This window comes from Nerophis ophidion, linkage group LG24, assembly GCF_033978795.1.
Source record: "Nerophis ophidion isolate RoL-2023_Sa linkage group LG24, RoL_Noph_v1.0, whole genome shotgun sequence".
NCBI classification, from domain to species: Eukaryota; Metazoa; Chordata; class Actinopteri; order Syngnathiformes; family Syngnathidae; genus Nerophis; species Nerophis ophidion.
The window spans coordinates 6,625,799-6,645,584 of NC_084634.1; the positions used below are offsets into that span (position 1 = coordinate 6,625,799).

The 19,786-nt window shown below is 39.7% G+C and overlaps 2 protein-coding genes and 1 non-coding gene across 5 annotated transcripts in view; all 3 read right to left on the minus strand.

Moving 5' to 3' along the window:
• LOC133542473 (zinc finger protein 771-like) overlaps positions 1 to 6,054 on the minus strand; it is a 31,487-nt gene extending 25,433 nt beyond the window's left edge. For both annotated transcript variants that reach the window (XM_061886650.1, XM_061886649.1), the window contains exons 1-2: positions 5,924 to 6,054; positions 1,037 to 1,223 (exon numbers count right to left, since the gene is read on the minus strand). In XM_061886650.1, coding sequence (XP_061742634.1) covers positions 1,037 to 1,109 — 73 coding nt within the window. In that variant the 5' untranslated portion in view covers positions 1,110 to 1,223; positions 5,924 to 6,054. The remainder of the gene's footprint in view (positions 1 to 1,036; positions 1,224 to 5,923) is intronic.
• Positions 6,055 to 7,280: 1,226 nt separating this feature from the next.
• Positions 7,281 to 7,352, minus strand: trnam-cau (transfer RNA methionine (anticodon CAU)). The gene has a single exon. It is a non-coding gene; the product is annotated as a tRNA-Met (tRNA).
• A 3,659-nt stretch (positions 7,353 to 11,011) lies between these two features.
• LOC133542482 (gastrula zinc finger protein XlCGF57.1-like) overlaps positions 11,012 to 19,786 on the minus strand; it is a 14,259-nt gene continuing 5,484 nt past the window's right edge. For both annotated transcript variants that reach the window (XM_061886669.1, XM_061886668.1), the window contains 2 exons: positions 14,324 to 14,464; positions 11,012 to 13,150 (listed from right to left, as the gene is read on the minus strand). In XM_061886669.1, the coding sequence (XP_061742653.1) occupies positions 11,690 to 13,150; positions 14,324 to 14,425 (1,563 nt within the window). In that variant the 5' untranslated portion in view covers positions 14,426 to 14,464 and the 3' untranslated portion in view covers positions 11,012 to 11,689. The remainder of the gene's footprint in view (positions 13,151 to 14,323; positions 14,465 to 19,786) is intronic.

The window sequence follows — 19,786 nt, forward strand, 5'->3', positions numbered from 1 at the left end:
AGTGTTGGTTTCTGGCCATGCCGCTTACGTGGAGTGATTTCTCCAGATTCTCTGAACCTTCTGATGATATTATGGACCGTAGATGTTGAAATCCCTAAATTTCTTGCAATTACACTTTGAGAAACGTTGTTCTTAAACTGTTTGACTATTTGCTCACGCAGTTGTGGACAAAGGGGTGTACCTCGCCCCATTCTTTCTTGTGAAAGACTGAGCATTTTTTGGGAAGCTGTTTTTATACCCAATCATGGCACCCACCTGTTCCCAATTAGCCTGCACACCTGTGGGATGTTCCGAATAATTGTTTAATGAGCATTCCTCAACTTTATCAGTATTTATTGCCACCTTCCCCAACTTCTTTTTCACGTGTTGCTGGCATTAAATTCTAAAGTTAATGATTATTTGCAACAATAACAAAAAGTTTATGAGTTTGAACATCAAATATGTTGTCTTTGTAGCATATTCAACTGAATTATGGGTTGAAAATGATTTGCAAATCATTGTATTCCGTTTATATTTGCATCTAACACAATTTCCCAACTCTTATGGAAACAGGGTTTGTAAAATTTTCTAACCAAGAAATCTAACAAGTACACCATCGGTTAACATTAGTGGTTTGACAGAACGTATATATTTCATAAATGACTATATATTTTTTAATGAAAGCAATTATCGGCCGATAATATCGTCAGCCCGATATTATCGGACATCTCTACCGTCAGCAATACTTAATTTACGTTCTGTTACCTGTATAATAACTATAACAATAACAATTATTATTGTAAGACCAAACACTGAGGAACTTTTTCTGGCATAGTAACACATTGGCGTGCTAAGGTATTAGCTACGACAAGAGATAAGCTGTCTTCTACGTCCACATGAACCACGTTTGAGTTCGTAATGCACGCTGTACTGAGTGAAAAACATGAACAATCATATTACCGTATCTGTAAAGTATTACTTCATGTTTTGTTTGTACACAACTAGCCAGGCAGTCATGATATTGTCATTGTAATGATCAATATAAAGCGTGACTCACTCAATGAGCAGTTGTTCATTTGGTCCAGCTGGGTTTTTTTCCAGTTTTTTTTTTTTTTTGGTAAGCACTCCATTTATGTCGAAATAGCCCGGCTTCAAATTCCACATGTTGCAGCTTTGAGGCGCTTTCTCCTCGCTGTCCCAGCTTCTGTCTGCTCCAACGTGTCACTCTTCCTTCGTGCTGGCTTCTAGAAGCAGAAGTTCATCCTCCATGTATTACATCGCTGTTACTATTAAAGACGGTAAGCAAGATTGCTTACGCTACCACTGCTTTTGTAGTCCAAATAGGCGATTTTGCCTGCCAATCTAGTATAAAACAAGTGAGTTTCTTCATGTGACCATTTAAAGGGGAACATTATCAGCAGACCTATGTAAGCGTCAATATATACCTTGATGGTGCAGAAAAAAGACAATATATATTTTTTTAACCGATTTCCGAACTCTAAATGGGTGAATTTGGGCGAATTAAACGCCTTTCTGTTTATCGCGCTGCAGGCGATGACGTCAGAATGTGACGTCGCCGAGGTAACACACCCACCATTTTCATTTTCAACACATTACAAACACCGGGTCTCAGCTCTGTTATTTTCCGTTTTTTTGACTATTTTTTGGAACCTTGGAGACATCATGCCTCGTGGGTGTGTTGTCGGAGGGTGTAACAACACTAACAGGGAGGGATTCAAGTTGCACCACTGGCCCGAAGATGCCAAAGTGTCTGCCGCCAGACCCCCATTGAATGTGCTGGAATGTCTCCACATTTTACCGGCGATGCTAAGGCAGACATAGCACAGAGATGTATGGATAACCTGCAGATGCATTTGCAACGATAGTCAACGAAATCACAAAGGTGAGTTTTGTTGATGTTGACTGCCAGCTAATCGATGCTAACATGCTACGCTAATCGATGCTAACATGCTATTTACCGGCGGTGCTAAAGCAGACATGGCACAGAGATGTATGGATAACCTGCAGATGCATTTGCAACTATATTACGTTTCTTTCCACCCACATTTAATGCGAAACAAACACTTACCAATCGACGGATTTAAGTTGCTCCAGTGTCACAAGATGCGAAAGTCCTGATCGTTTGGTCCGCACATTTTACCGGCGATGCTAACGCAGCTATTCGGCCATGCTATGGCTATGAATAGCGTCAATAGCTTTTCGCTCAATAGCTTCAGTTTCTTCTTCAATACTTTCATACTCCAACCATCTGTTTCAATACATGCGTAATCTGTTGAATCGCTTAAATCGCTGAAATCCGAGTTTGAATCCGAGCTAATGTCGCTATATCTTGCTGTGGTATTCCCATTGTTTGTTTACATTGGCAGCACTGTATGACGTCACAGGGAAATGGCCAGTGTCTTCGCAGAGAGCCGAAAATAAGGCACTTTAAAGCTTTTTTTAGGGTTATTCCGAGACCGGTAAAATTTTGAAAAAAACTTCAAAAAATACAACAAGCCACTGGGAACTGATTTTTATTGTTTTTAACCCTTTTGAAATTGTGATAATGTTCCCCTTTAAGTCATATATTATTCAACATTTGAAAAAAAAAATGCTTAATTTCAGCTAAACTAATAACACACTGTTTGAAATATCACTTGTTGTGATTTTAGTTTTTGAGATGCTGCGCAATAACCGTCATAAAAGGGACTTCAAGACAATTTAAAATATGCATAATACTTTATATTTTATATTTCAGACGACAAAATGTACTGATTTTAGTTGACTAAAATGTTGAGGAATTGAATCGACAAAACTCAATTCATTTAGAAGACTAAAATGTAAAAAAAATACATTGTTGACTCAAACTAAATTAAAACTGCTTTGGAAAATAACACAAAGAAACATACACTTTCTATGTGTTGTGATACTGGAATGTGGTGCAACTGTACCTCTGTTGTGTTAATAACTGTGCACACAAAGTGTGGCTCCCTGGACCTCTTTCAGAGATGTGTGAAAATGGAAAAAGATGAAAAAAAAAACAATTTTTGTTTTAATATATTTTCTGTAGGAGGATAAACATGACACAAACCTTCCTAATTGTTACAAATCCCACTGTTTACATTAAACATGTGGCGCGCGCCATTTTGTCCTCATTTCGGAAGTCCTTGAACGCACCGTAGTTTGTTTACATGTAGAACTTTCCTTGACGCTGCCACACCAAGACCTGTTTTATGCCACCCATTCTTTGTCTCATTTTGTCCACCAAACGTTTTATGCTGTGTGTGAATCCACAAAGGTGAGCTTTGTTGATGTTATTGACTTGTGTGGAGTGCTAATCAGACATATTTGGTCAGCAACCTGCGGCTCTTTAGCGCCGCCCTAGCGGCTCCCTGGACCTCTTTCAGAGATGTGTGAAAATGGAAAAAGATGAAAAAAAAAAATCTATTTTTTGTTTTAACATATTTTCTGTAGGAGGACAAACATGACACAAACCTTCCTAATTGTTAGAAATCCCACTGTTTACATTAAACATGTGGCGCGCGCCATTTTGTCCTCATTTCAGGAAGTCCTTGAACGCACCGTAGTTTGTTTACATGTAGAACTTTCCTTGACGCTGCCACACCATGACCTGTTTTATGCCACCCCTTCTTTGTCTCATTTTGTCCACCAAACGTTTTATGCTGTGTGTGAATCCACAAAGGTGAGCTTTGTTGATGTTATTGACTTGTGTGGAGTGCTAATCAGACATATTTGGTCAGCAACCTGCGGCTCTTTAGCGCCGCCCTAGTGGCTCCCTGGACCTCTTTCAGAGATGTGTGAAAATGGAAAAAGATGAAAAAAAAAATCTATTTTTTGTTTTAACATATTTTCTGTAGGAGGACAAACATGACACAAACCTTCCTAATTGTTAGAAATCCCACTGTTTACATTAAACATGTGGCGCGCGCCATTTTGTCCTCATTTCGGAAGTCCTTGAACGCACCGTAGTTGGTTTACATGTAGAACTTTCCTTGACGCTGCCACACCAAGACCTGTTTTATGCCACTCCTTCTTTGTCTCATTTTGTCCACCAAACGTTTTATGCTGTGTGTGAATCCACAAAGGTGAGCTTTGTTGATGTTATTGACTTGTGTCACTGCGTGACTGCAAGTTCATCAATGCTAACAAGCTATTTAAGCTAACTAAATGTACATAATGCATCATTATGCCTCATATCTTAGGTATATTTGAGGTATTTTTATTTGTAGTTTCCCTTTCCTTCAACATGAACATACATATCTTTACCTTTGACCATTCTGAGTCAGTCATTTCCAGGAGTAATCTCACCCTCTGAGAAGCCTCCGTTTTAGTAATGTTTTCCTATGTTGTAAAAATGTGCAGAATAAATATTACATTTCAACATTTCTGTCAACAAAGATTTGCATCAGCCTGCGACACACGTAGTCATTTTGATAGTAGGCTAATGTAGCTAATTTAGACACTTACATCATGCGTTGTCTTCATTTTAACACTTACATACGTCTTTTTAAAGTAATTTTGATAGTAGGCTAATATAGCTAATTTAGACACTTACATCATGTGTTGTCTTCATTATAACACTTATATAAGACTTTAAAGTCATTTTGATAGTAGGCTAATATAACTAATATAGACACTTACATCATGTGTTGTCTTCATTTTAACACTTATATAAGACTTTTAAAGTCATTTTGAGAGTAGGCTAATATAGCTAATTTAGACACTTACATCATGTGTTGCCTTCATTATAACACTTATATAAGACTTTTAAAGTCATTTTGATAGTAGGCTAATATAGACACATTATTTGTTGCCTTCATTATAACACTTATATAAGATTATTAAAGTCATTTTGATAGTAGGCTAATATAGCTAATATAGACACTTACATCATGTGTTGTCTTCATATAACACTTATACAAGACATATTAAGTCATTTTGATAGTAGGCTAACACAGACACCTAAATCATGTGTTGCCTTCATTATAATACTAATATAAGACTTTTGAAGTCATTTTGATAGTAGGCTAATATAGGTAATAAAGACACTTACATCATGTTTTGCCTTCATTATAACACTTATATAAGACTTTTAAAGTCATTTTGATAGTAGGCTAATATAGCTAATATGGACACTTACGTCATGTGTTGCCTTCATTATAAACCCTAAACTGTGACAATATTGTTCCATCCATCCATCCATCATCTTCCGCTTATCCGAGGTCGGGTCGCGGGGGCAACAGCCTAAGCAGGGAAACCCAGACTTCCCTCTCCCCAGCCACTTCGTCTAGCTCTTCCCGGGGGATCCCGAGGCGTTCCCAGGCCAGCCGGGAGACATAGTCTTCCCAACGTGTCCTGGGTCTTCCCCGTGGCCTCCTACCGGTCGGATGTGCCCTAAACACCTCCCTAGGGAGGCGTTCGGGTGGCATCCTGACCAGATGCCCGAACCACCTCATCTGGCTCCTCTCGATGTGGAGGAGCAGCGGCTTTACTTTGAGCTTCTCACCCTATCTCTAAGGGAGAGCCCCGCCACACGGCGGAGGAAACTCATTTCGGCCGCTTGTACCCGTGATCTTATCCTTTCGGTCATGACCCAAAGCTCATGACCATAGGTGAGGATGGGAACGTAGATCGACCAGTAAATTGAGAGCTTTGCCTTCCGATGATGATGATAATGAAAATGATAATAATAATAATAATTATTATTATTATTTTTACTCACTCCATGGTCTTAATCAAGGTTCAAGTTGTTCGTTTTTCTCAAACAGACATTTATTTCAGCCACGCCTTCTTCTCCTCCCAAATCATGCCAAAAAATGCCGAACAAATTACCATCAGAACTAATGAATAAGAAAAAACAGAACTTACAATTAGTCTGACATCAAATAAAAGAAAACAGATGCATTATCACAAAGAATCATACCTCGTTGGCCTCACAAACTCCGAGGGAATAAAGTTTCTTTCCAAGCCGAGACTTTATTAACATCTTCCATCAAATATTTGCTGTCTCATGCTACTTCCCTTGTTCCGTCACATATTAATTGTCCCCCCAACAACGTGACCAAACCGGAAACAAAATATGTTCCTCTCCAATTTACATGGGTTTTGTAACACAAATAAAGTTAACAAATACTTGCATGAAATTACCAAATAAAATACATTTTTGTGAATACGAACCGAATATTTATACATTGTACTTATTTATTATAATCAACTATGAAATTATATAACATGTATACGATGTGCTTCTGTCAGCAGCTACAATTATTATTATAACAATAACAATAACAATAATAATAATAATAATACAGCACATGCAGACGTAGTGTAGAAGCATTTAAGTCTCATCTTAAAACTCATCTGTATACTCTAGCCTTTAAATAGACCTCCTTTTTAGACCAGTTGATCTGCCGCTTCTTTTCTTTCTCCTATGTCCCCCCCCTCCCTTGTGGAGGAGGTCCGGTCCGATGACCATGGATGAAGTACTGACTGTCCAGAGTCGAGACCCAGGATGGACCGCTCGTCGGGACCCAGGATGGACCGCTCGCCTGTATCGGTTGGGGACATCTCTACGCTGCTGATCCGCTTGAGATGGTTTCCTGTGGACGGGACTCTCGCTGCTGTCTTGGAGCCACTATGGATTGAACTTTCACAGTATCATGTTAGACCCGCTCGACATCCATTGCTTTCGGTCCCCTAGAGGGGGGGGGGGGTTGCCCACATCTGAGGTCCTCTCCAAGGTTTCTCATAGTCAGCATTGTCACTGGCGCCCCACTGAATGTGAATTCTCCCTGCCCACTGGGTGTGAGTTTTCCTTGCCCTTTTGTGGGTTCTTCCGAGGACGTTGTAGTCGTAATGATTTGTGCAGTCCTTTGAGACATTTGTGATTTGGGGCTGTATAAATAAACATTGATTGATTGATTGATTGATAGTCAAAATATAGAAGCGGGAAAATGTATCAGTGGAGAGTAATGCAAATATTCACGAGCACAAGACAGGAATCAGTAATATTAATAATTAACCACGGACAAAGTAGTCCATGTTTCTTCCATATGTCAACAAAGACAGAAAATAAAATCAATATTATAGTCAAAGCTGCAGCAAAGTTGTTGGATTTGATCTTGTGATATTATTATGTACATTTAAAAAAATAAAAAATATGCAATTGAGTGGGAAAACAACAACAGCTGTTTGAAAGGAATCGTCCACGTGAGAATTCCACTCAGCAATATTGAAAGATCAAGAGGGAATTGAAAACTAAAAAAAAAAAAAAAAAAAGATAGCAGAGGATGGTTTCGATCCATCGACCTCTGGGTTATGGGCCCAGCACGCTTCCGCTGCGCCACTCTGCTGGCGTCGACCTCTGAACTAGATTAGGCTAAAACGCTCGTGTTTTTGCTTTCTTTTGATTTGATTACTTTACCGTCATCAGACGGAATTACAGCCATATAATTGCTGTCATGTTTCCTGAATTGTTTGCATATTAATGCCCATAGGAGTTCATTTCTTCATTCGGAGTCCACATTTCCAATGTCCTTCCTCATAACAGAATCTGTCGTCGTATTTCAATGAACACTAGCTGTTTTCTTCACTGTATCTAAACATATGATTAATTTACATTGTATTTCTTAGGTATTAATAATTAAAAAAAGGTGCACATGTCAGCCAGGCATTGAAAGAATACACCTAAAATAAATCTTCACTATGACGTCACTTCCGTCACTTGATTGACATTCAAGGCACCCGAGGGTCTGGTGAAATGATGCTGGCTGATGCCAGTTGAGTGAAAAAGTGGGGGGCGTCTGGGAGGCGAGAAACAGTTTTCCTATCAACCGTACCTCCCGTCAAAAGCCTAAAGACTGACCGTACAGTTCCTGTCTTCACAATAAAAGTGCTTCTTCTTCCTGCCTGCGCTAACAAAATAAGAGTTTCCCAGTTTGCCGTCAATGTATTTCGTGTTAAATGCCTAAAAACGAATGTGGAAGCTAGACAAATAAGATGGCAAAAAAAACAACCACTTCAATGTGGTATTGGACAGAAAGGAGGACTTTTTTTCTCCTCCATCCATCCATCCATCATCTTCCGCTTATCCGAGGTCGGGTCGCGGGGGCAGCAGCCTAAGCAGGGAAGCCCAGACTTCCCTCTCTCCAGCCACTTCGTCTAGCTCTTCCCGGGGGATCCCGAGGCGTTCCCAGGCCAGCCGGGAGACATAGTCTTCCCAACATGTCCTGGGTCTTCCCCGTGGCCTCCTACCAGCTGGACGTGCCCTAAACACCTCCCTTGCATTTTTCTCTCCTCTAGAGTGTAAAATCAAAAATAAAATAGAACAGAATAGAAAGTACTTTATTGATCCCTGGGGGAAATTCAGCACCACAGTTCGCTCACAATAGATAATAATAATAATAAATAATATATAACATATATTGAAAATGTGGAAGTTGTCAGCACTACTGTGAATCCTGTCTGATTCCAATTAATGCAAGTCATATATATATATATATATATATATATATATATATATATATATATATATATATATATATATATATATATATATATATATATATATATATATGTATGTGTGGGAAAAATCACAAGACTACTTCATCTCTACAGAACTGTTTCATGAGGGGTTCCCTCAATCATCAGGAAATCAGGAAATCTCGTGATAATTGAGGGAACCCCCCATGAAACAGTTCTGTAGAGATGAAGTAGTCTTGTGATTTTTCCCACACACACATATTGCGCTCTACCACGGTATCGAGCACTATTCTCTGGATAATCCAATAAAAACATATATATATATATACATATATATTAGGGGTGTGGGAAAAAATCGATTTGAATACGAATCGAATCGTTTACGTTGTGCGATTCGGAATCGATTCTCATTTTTAAAAAATCGATTTTTTTTTTTCAATCAATCCAACAAACCACTACACAGCAATACCATAACAATGCAATCCAATTCCAAAACCAAACCTGACCCAGCAACACTCAGAACTGCAATAAACAGAGCAATTGAGAGGAGACACAAACACGACACAGAACAAACCAAAAGTAGTGAAACAAAAATGAATATTATCAACAACAGTATCAATATTAGTTATAATTTCAGCATAGCAGTGATTAAAAATCCCTCACTGACATTATCATTAGTCATTTATAAAAATAATAAAAAAAAGAACAATAGTGTCACAGTGGCTTACACTTGCATGGCATCTCATAAGCTTGACAACACACTGTGTCCAATGTTTTCACAAAGATAAAATAAGTCGTATTTTTGGTTCGTTTAATAGTTAAAACAAATTTACATTATTGCAATAAGTTTTTAAAACATTGTCCTTAACAATTATAAAAGCTTTTTTTTTTAAATCTACTATTCTGCTGGCATGTCAGCAGACTGGGGTAGATCCTGCTGAAATCCTATGTATTGAATGAATACAGAATCCTTTTGAGTCGGAAAAATATCGTTTTTGAATCGAGAATAGAATCGAATCGAAAAAATCGATATATTATGGAAACGTGACCCCCAAGAATCAATATTGAATCTAATCGTGGGACACCCAAAGATTCACAGCCCTAATATATGTATATATATATATATATATATATATATATATATATATGTATATATATATATATATATATATATATATATATATATATATATATATACACAGTAGGGCAAAAAAGTATTTAGTCAGCCACCGATTGTGCAAGTTCTCCCACTTAAAATGATGACAGAGGTCTGTAATTTTCATCATAGGTACACTTCAACTGTGAGAGACAGGATGTGAGAAAAAAAATTCAGGAATTCACATTGCAGGAATTTTAAAGAAGAGAGGTTTTGGCTCAAAATCTCACGATACATGGCCTTATTCATTCTTTGCTTAACACGGATCAATCGTCCTGTCCCCTTAGCAGAAAACCAGCCCCAAAGCATGACGTTTTCACCCCCATGCTTCACAGTAGGTATGGTGTTCTTGGGATGCAACTCAGTATTCTTCTTCCTCCAAACACGACGAGTTGAGTTTATACCAAAAAGTTAAGTTTTGGTTTCATCTGACCACATGACATTCTCCTAATCCTCTGCCGTATCGTCCATGTATCCATTTTGGTATCACCTCGACATATATATATATATATATATATATATATATATATATATATACATATAATCTCACAAAAACACTAGCAACACAATAGAAAGATTAGGGATTTCCCAGAGTTATCCTAGTAAATGTGTCTAAAAATATCTAAATCCGTCCCAATGCAATCACCTTTTTTTTTTTCTAGTCCTTCGCTATCAATATCATCATCCACGAATCTTTCATCCTCGCTCAAATTAATGGGGAAATTGTCGTTTTCTCGGTCTGAATAGCTCTTGCTGCTGGAGGCTCCCGTTAAAAACAATGTGAGGACGTGAGGAGCCGCCACCCTTGTGACGTCATCGTCTGCGACTTCCGGTACAGGCAAGGCTTTTTTATTAGCGACCAAAAGTTGCGAACTTTATCGTGGATGTTCTCTACTAAATCCTTTCAGCAAAAATATGGCAATATGGCGAAATGATCAAGTATGACACATAGAATGGACCTGCTATCCCCGTTTAAATAAGAACATCTCATTTCAGTAGGCCTTTAAGGTCAATGAGGTATGATTACTTCTGATATGTATGTGAAATCTAATCTAGTTGTAAAATATGTTTGCTTATTTTATTAGTTCTGAAGGCATTATATTTGTCATTGCTGGCTAAAACAAGTAAGAAGTCAATTACAATCTTTAATTTTGATCATGATTTCTGGTGATGTTATGTATAACCGCAATATTAAATACAACAAAACACACACTCAACAAATATTAATTACATTTATTGCATCCATTTTTTTTGTTGTTACGTAAAGGTTTGGGGACATATGTATAAAATAATTACAAAACAATATTTATATTACAAAAGAGAGTAACACAGTTATTTAATGGAATGGATTAAAGAGACCCAACAAATGATTCATAGAGTCAAACATTTATTAAAATTGCATAAAAGAAAACTGTTCAAATGATGTATAAAGTAAATAATAATATGCTTCCAGAAGTGGTCCAGAAGATGTTTCAGATGTGAACCAGTAAATATGAACTAAGAGGGATTTATGTGTACTCAAAAGCAAAGGTATGAACACTTCTAAAACAAATATGTACATCATATAAAGGAGTTCATCTATGGAATCATTTATAATTAGATATGAAAACACTTCACCATTACACAAACCTATAAACACTATGACCGAGTGTAAAAGTGAATTGTGAATATCTATTTATACATAAAATAATTAGTGCATCTAACATGTTTTGTACCATTTACTCCCACCTTTTCAGTCAAATTGTTCTGTTCATTTTCAAATCAAAGAACACAATGTTGTTCATTACTGCATGTACTTGACTGAAAAAAAACACACTAATATACCGTATCAATACATGTTAGAAGTATACCAACACGATTGTGTTACACACACACAACAATGATGTCACACATGTTATACACTATGTGCTGATGTTGTTAGAAAGTCAAAGTTCAAGTTTTTACAGTTTATTTCTTCATTTCCTGCCGCTGTTCTCACCAGCACACTTGTGTTTCTCCAACTGGTACTTAGAAGAGAATCTTTCAGCACACACACTGCAACTCAACACTTTCTCACCTGTGTGTTCTAATGTGTCTTTTTAAAGTTTGTCTTTGTACAAAATCTTTACCGCAGCTTGAACAAGAAAACGTTTTTACTCTGGTGTGTATTTTCATGTGTTCTTTCAGCACAATTTGTCGCCCAAAAGCTCTGCCGCACTCTAAGCAGGAAAAAGTTTTCTCTCCGGTGTGTGTCCTCATGTGTTCTTTCAAATATGATTTTAGCGCAAACCCGTTGCCACATTCTGGGCAGGAAAAAGGTTTTTCTCCAGTGTGTACTCTCATGTGTGTTTTCAGATTGTGCTTTACGGCAAACTCTTTGCCGCAGATTGAGCAGGAAAAAGGTTTTTCTCCGGTGTGTAATCTCATGTGTCTTTCCAAATCACTTTTTTGGTTCAAACCTTTCCCACACCTTGAACAAGTAAAAGGTTTTTCTCCAGTGTGTAGTCTTATGTGTTTTTTCAAAGACTGTCTTCGTGTAAAACATTGTCCACAGATTGAACAAGGGAAAGGTTTTTCTCCGGTGTGTATTCTCATGTGTACTTTCAAATGACAATGGTACTTAAAATTTTTGTCGCACTGAGAACATTTCAAGTGTGTGTCGTCAGCGTGACACGTATTAACAGCCTTCGAATCTTCATCCTCATTTTCTCCAGTGTGTAATCTCGAGTGTCTTTTCAAATTTTGACTTGACACAAAACGTCTGCTGCACACTGAGCAGGAAAAGGGTTTTTCTCCGGTGTGGATTTGCATGTGTTGTTTCAAACCATTTTTTCTGGAGAAACATTTTCCACATCCTGAGCAGGAAAACGTTTTTTTCCCAGGGTGGGTTCTCATGTGTTTTTTCAGATTTGGACTCGTCCCAAAACATTCACCGCACACTGGGCAGGAAAAATGTTGTTCTCCAGTGTGTATTTTCATGTGTTCTCTCAAACCATTTTTCCGTGAAAAACATTTTCCACACCCTGAGCAGGAAAAAGGTTTTACATCGAATGTGTGTCTTCCCGTGTGTGTTTTAAGACAACGAGGGCGTTTAAAGGTTTTGTCGCAGTGAGAGCACGTGAAGTGTGTGTTGTCAGTGTGACATGTCTTATCATCTTTAAAGTCTTCATCATCAGTGTCAGGAGAGTGTGACGTGATGTCATCACTATCTGATAGTGGAGCTAAGAGCTTGTCTGCTTGTGATCCTCCACAGTGGTCTCCATCAGCTTCCGTTGAGCTGCTGCTCGGAGGCTCCGCCTCTCTCTTCTCCTCACTTTCACTTTTAACCTCATCATCTTCACTCTTCCCAATCACACCAATCACTGGGAACTCCTCCAACCGTTTAAGATGCTCTCCCTCTTGACTGATGCTGTGTTCCTCCTCTTCCTCTTTAATGTGGGGGGAAAGGGGCTCCCCCTCTTCCTCTTTGACGTGGGCGGGGCTGTGGTTCCTCTTTCCCTGTAAGCTGAGGGAGGGCTCTGACTGCTTCTCCTCCTTCAAGGGGAACATTATCACAATTTCAAAAGGGTTAAAAACAATGAAAATCAGTTCCCAGTGGCTTGTTGTATTTTTGGAATTTTTTTTCAAATTTTACCGGTCTCCGAAAATCCCTAAAAAAAGCTTTGAAGTGCTTGATTTTCGCTATTTGCGATGCGACTATCCATTTCCCTGTGACGTCATACAGTGCTGCCAATGTAAACAAACAATGGCGAATAGCACAGCAAGATATAGCGACATTAGCTCGGATTCAAACTCTTATTTCAGCGGTTTAAGCGATTCAACAGATTACGCATGTATTGAAACGGATGGTTGGAGTATGAAAATATTGAAGAAGAAACTCAAGCTATTGAGCGAATAGCTATTGACGCTATTCATAGCCGTAGCATGGCCGAATAGCTGCGTTAGCATCGCCGGTAAAATGTGCGGACCAAACGATCAGGACTTTCGCATCTTGTGACACTGGAGCAACTTAAACCCGTCGATTGGTAAGTGTTTGTTTCGCATTAAATGTGGGTGGAAGGAAATGGAAGTTGCAAATGCATCTACAGGTTATCCATACATCTCTGTTCCATGTCTGCCGAAGCACCGCCGGTAAATAGCATGTTAGCGTCGATTAGCATAGCATGTTAGCATCGATTAGCTGGCAGTCACGCCGCGACCAAATATGTCTGATTAGCACATAAGTCAACATCAACAAAACTCACCTTTGTGATTTCGTTGAATTTATCATTGCAAATGCATCTGCAGGTTATCCATACATCTCTGTGCCATGTCTGTCATCGCCGGTAAAATGTGGAGCCACTTTGGTACATTCAAAGGGGGTCTGGCGGCAGACACTTTAGCATCTTCGGTGCAACTTGAATCCCTCCCTGTTAGTGTTGTTACACCCTCCGACAACACACAGACGGGGCATGATGTCTCCAAGGTTCCAAAAAATAGTCGAAAAAACGGAAAATAACAGAGCTGAGACCCGGTGTTTGTAATGCGTTAAAAATGAAAATGGCGGCTGTATTACCTCGGCGACGTCACATTCTGACATCATCGCCTCCAGCGCGATAAACAGAAAGGTGTTTAATTCACCAAAATTAACCCATTTAGAGTTCGGAAATCGGTTAAAAAAATATATGGTCTTTTTTCTGCACCATCAAGGTATATATTGACGCTTACATAGGTCTGCTGATAATGTTCCCCTTTAATGTAAGAGGTAAGTGGCTCCTCCTCCTCCTCCTCCTCTTTAATGTGGGGTTGCTTTTCTCCATCCTGCTCCATTCTTGAGGTCCACTCTTGCTTGTTTTTTTTCACAGATGACTGCAGGACACAAGAGGACAACAACACATGCTTTAGAAAAGTCCAGTTTGCTCAGTCACATGAGACATTGTCCTGCATCAGCGTATGTTCTGATAATTTCTCCGAGGAGCTAATCAGTCATCACGTTGACATATTTTAGATGCCATAACCATACCGTTCATCAGGGAATAACAGACACAATACAACAACTAATGAAAAAAAAAACGACTAAATAATCACAGCGGTTTAAATTTACAAACAGTATTAAACATGACAGCTGCTCGAACACCCAAGTCAGAACATAATAATAATAATAAAAATGGATTATATTTTATATCGCGTTTTTATATTATTAGATACTCTAAGCTCTCACAGAGAAGTGGGAACCCATCATTCGTAGCCACAGCTGCCCTGAGGTAGACTGACGGAAGCGAGGCTGCCAGTTTGCGCCTACGGCCCCTCCGACCACCACCTATCTTTCATTCACCAGTGTGAGCAGCACCGGGGGTACAAGGGTGAAGTGTCCTGCCCAAGGACACAACGGCAGCGATTTGAATGTCAACCAACAACCCTCGGGTTTCTGGCAGGGCTGCTCCACCCACTACGCCAGGGATGCCCATTACGTCGATCGCAAGCTACTGGTCGATCGCGGAGGGTGTGTCAGTCGATCGCAAACCAAGCATTAACAAAATAAACCTAAAAATTTGGGATCATCAATCTTTACTACACTGAAAAAAGTTACTTTTTGGTGCTGTAAACTCTATTAGAGTAACTGTCATAATTTATACCTAATATTTTTAACATTCAGTGAGAACTAGAGTTTCTTAAAGGGGAACATTATCACAATTTCAAAAGGGTTAAAAACAATAAAAATCAGTTCCCAGTGGCTTGTTGTATTTTTGGAAGTTTTTTTCAAAATTTTACCGGTCTCGGAATATCCCTAAATAAAGGTTATTTTATTATTTTAATTAACGTGCCTTATTTTCGGCTCTCTGCGAAGACACTGGCCATTTCCCTGTGACGTCATACAGTGCTGCCAATGTAAACAAACAATGGGAATACCACAGCAAGATATAGTGACATTAGCTCGGATTCAAACTCGGATTTCAGCGACTTAAGCGATTCAACAGATTACGCATGTATTGAAACAGATGGTTGGAGTATGAAAGTATTGAAGAAGAAACTGAAGCTATTGAGCGAATAGCTATTGACGCTATTCATAGCCATAGCATGGCCGAATAGCTGCGTTAGCATCGCCGGTAAAATGTGCGGACCAAACGATCAGGACTTTTGCATCTTGTGACACTGGAGCAACTTAAATCCGTCGATTGGTAAGTGTTTGTTTCGCATTAAATGTGGGTGGAAGGAAACGTAATATAGTTGCAAATGCATCTGCAGGTTATCCATACATCTCTGTGCCATGTCTGCTTTAGCACCGCCGGTAAATAGCATGTTAGCGTCGATTAGCATAGCATGTTAGCATCGATTAGCTGGCAGTCACGCCGCGACCAAATATGTCTGATTAGCACATAAGTCAACATCTACAAAACTCACCTTTGTGATTTCGTTGAATTTATCATTGCAAATGCATCTGCAGGTTATCCATACATCTCTGTGCCATGTCTGTCATCGCCGGTAAAATGTGGAGACACTTTGGCACATTTAATGGGGGTCTGGCGGCATATTTCTTGCCAGTGGTGCAACTTGAATCCCTCCCTGTTAGTGTTGTTACACCCTCCGACAACACACCGACGAGGCATGATGTCTCCAAGGTTCAAAAAATAGTCGAAAAAAACGGAAAATAACAGAGCTGAGACCCGGTGTTTACAATGGGTTGAAAATGAAAATGGCGGCTGTATTACCTCGGCGACGTCACATTCTGACGTCATCCCCTCCAGAGCGATAAACAGAAGGGCGTTCAATTCGCCAAAATTCACCCATTTAGAGTTCGGAAACCGGTTAAAAAAACATATGGTCTTTTTTCTGCACCATCAAGGTATATATTGACGCTTAAATAGGTCTGCTGATAATGTTCCCCTTTAAAGGCACTGCCTTTGCGCGCCGGCACAGTCACATTATATCTACGGCTTTTCACACACACACACAAGTGAATGCAAAGCATACTTGTTCAACAGCCATACAGGTCACAACTTTAACACCGTTAAAAATATGCGCCACACTGTGAACCCACACCAAACAAGAATGACAAACACATTTCAGGAGAACATCCGCATTGTAACACAACAGAACAAATACCCAGAACCCCTTGCAGCACTAACTCTTCCGGGACGCTACAGTATACACCCCCGCCACCTCAACCTCCTCATGCTCTCTCAGGGAGAGCATGTCCCAAATTCCAAGCTGCTGTTTTGAGGCATGTTAAAAAAAATAACGCACTTTGTGATTTCAATAATAAATATGGCAGTGCCATGTTGGCATTTTTTTCCATAACTTGAGTTGATTTATTTTGGAAAAACTTGTTACATTGTTTAACACATGGGTGTCAAACCCTGGCCCGTGGGCCAAATTTGGCCCGCCGGCTTTTTACACACACACAAGTGAATGCAACGCATACTTAGTCAACAGCCATACAGGTCACACTGAGGGTGGACGTATTAAACAACTTTAACACGGTTACAAATATGCGCCACACTGTGAACCCACACCAAACAAGAATGACAAACACATTTCGGGAGAACATCTGCACCGTAACACAACAGAACAAACACCCAGAACCCCTTGCAGCACTAACTTATCCGGGACGCTACAATATACACCCCCCGCTGCTCTTTACCTCCCCCAACCCCGCCCACCTCAACCTCCTCATGCTCTCAGGGAGAGCATGACCCAAATTCCAAGCTGCTGTTTTGAGGCATGTTAAAAAAAATAACGCACTTTGTGATTTCAATAATAAATATGGCAGTGCCATGTTGGCATTTTTTTCCATAACTTGCGTTGATTTATTTTGGAAAACATTGTTACATTGTTTAACACATGGGTGTCAAACCCTGGCCCGTGGGCCAAATTTGGCCAGCCGGCTTTTTACACACACACAAGTGAATGCAACGCATACTTAGTCAACAGCCATACAGGTCACACTGAGGGTGGACGTATTTAACAACTTTAACACTGTTACAAATATGCGCCACACCGTGAACCCACACCAAACAAGAATGACAAACACATTTCAGGAGAACATCTGCATCGTAACACATCAACAGAACAAACCCCCAGAACCCCTTGCAGCACTAACTTATCCGGGACGCTACAATATACACCCCCCGCTGCCCTTTACCTCCCCCAACCCCGCCCACCTCAACCTCCTCATGCTCTCAGGGAGAGCATGACCCAAATTCCAAGCTGCTGTTTTGAGGCATGTTAAAAAAAATTACGCACTTTGTGATTTCAATAATAAATATGGCAGTGCCATGTTGGCATTTTTTTCCATAACTTGCGTTGATTTATTTTGGAAAACATTGTTACATTGTTTAACACATGGGTGTCAAACCCTGGCCAGGGGGCCAAATTTGGCCAGCCGGCTTTTTACACACACACAAGTGAATGCAACGCATACTTAGTCAACAGCCATACAGGTCACACTGAGGGTGGACATATTAAACAACTTTAACACTGTTACAAATATGCGCCACACCGTGAACCCACACCAAACAAGAATGACAAACACATTTCAGGAGAACATCTGCATCATAACACATCAACAGAACAAACCCCCAGAACCTCTTGCAGCACTAACTTATCCGGGACGATACAATGTACACCCGCCGCTGCCCTCTACCTCCCCCAACCCCGCCCACGTCAACCTCCTCATGCTCTCTCAGGGAGAGCATGACCCAAATTCCAAGCTGCTGTTTTGAGGCATGTTGAAAAAAAATAATGCACTTTGTGATTTCACTAATAAATATGCCAGTGCCATGTTGGCATTTTTTTTCCATAACTTGAGTTGATTTATTTTGGAAAACCTTATTACATTGTTTAACATATGGGTGTCAAACTCTGGCCCGTGGGCCAAATTTGGCCCGCCGTGTATTTTAATTTGGCCCTTGAGGCAATATCAAATTAACATTATAGCTGGCCTACCGTTATTACACAGCAGCGGTGCCGCTGTAACACCGCAATTTCTCACACTTGCCAATTCGCCCGAAGTTCAGTGCCCCTCCCTAAAATCTCCCGGGTCAAGCATTCTCCCGATTTCCACCCGGAAAACAATATTGAGGACGTGCCTTTAGCATTCTCTACAACCTGTCGTCACGTCCGCATTTCCTCCATACAAACAGCATGCAGGCCCACTCGCATATTATATGCGGCTATTACACACACATAAGTGAATGCAATGCATACTTGGTCAACAGCCACACAGGTCACACTGAGGGTGGCCGTATAAACAACTTTAACACTGTTACAAATATGTGCCACACTGTGAACCCACACCAAACAAGAATGACAAACACATTTCGGGAGAACATCTGCACTGTAACGTAAAATAAACACAACAGAACAAATACCCAGAACCCCTTGCAGCTCTAACTCTTTCGGGACGCTACAATATATTTTGATTTTTACCTAAGAAGGCTGCAAATAAAAAAGAGGCATTAAATTTGTATTTAAATTTTATTTGATATATGCCATTGATATTTTTAAATTATTATTATTATTATTTGAAACTCGGTTTAGCATGTCACTATAAAGTTATATAAGCCTTGCTTGTTCAATATTTAATGCAAAACTTGTCTGGGTCCCTATTAAAAGGTTAATTTGTTCAACCTTGGCCCGTCGCTTTGTTCAGTTTTACATTTTGTCCGACTCTGTATTTGAGTTTGGCACCCCTGGTTTAACACATCCAGCGGCGCATTACAACAAAATTAGGAATAACAATGTGTTCATTCCACAACTGTATACATCGCATCGGTTGATATCGGAAACCTGGGGATAGGTTGATTGGCAATACTAAATTGGCACTAGTGTGTGAATGTGAGTGTGAATGTTGTCTGTATATCTGTGAGGTGGCGACTTGTCCAGGGTGTACCCCGCCTTCCGCCCGATTATAGCTGAGATAGGCGCCAGCGCCCCCCGCGACTCCAAAAGGGAATAAGCGGTAGAAAATGGATGGATGGATGATATTGGAATCGGTAATAAAAAGTTGGATAATATCGGAATATTGGATATCGGCCAAAAAAAGCCATTATCGGACATCTCTAGTGTTTAGTATTCATTTCTCTCCACTCACATTGAAATACACATAAATATTTATCAAAATTCACATTATTTTAAGTGCCTATTTGCAGGTTATTTGGTTTCACATGGTGCAATTAAAAACATTTGTTT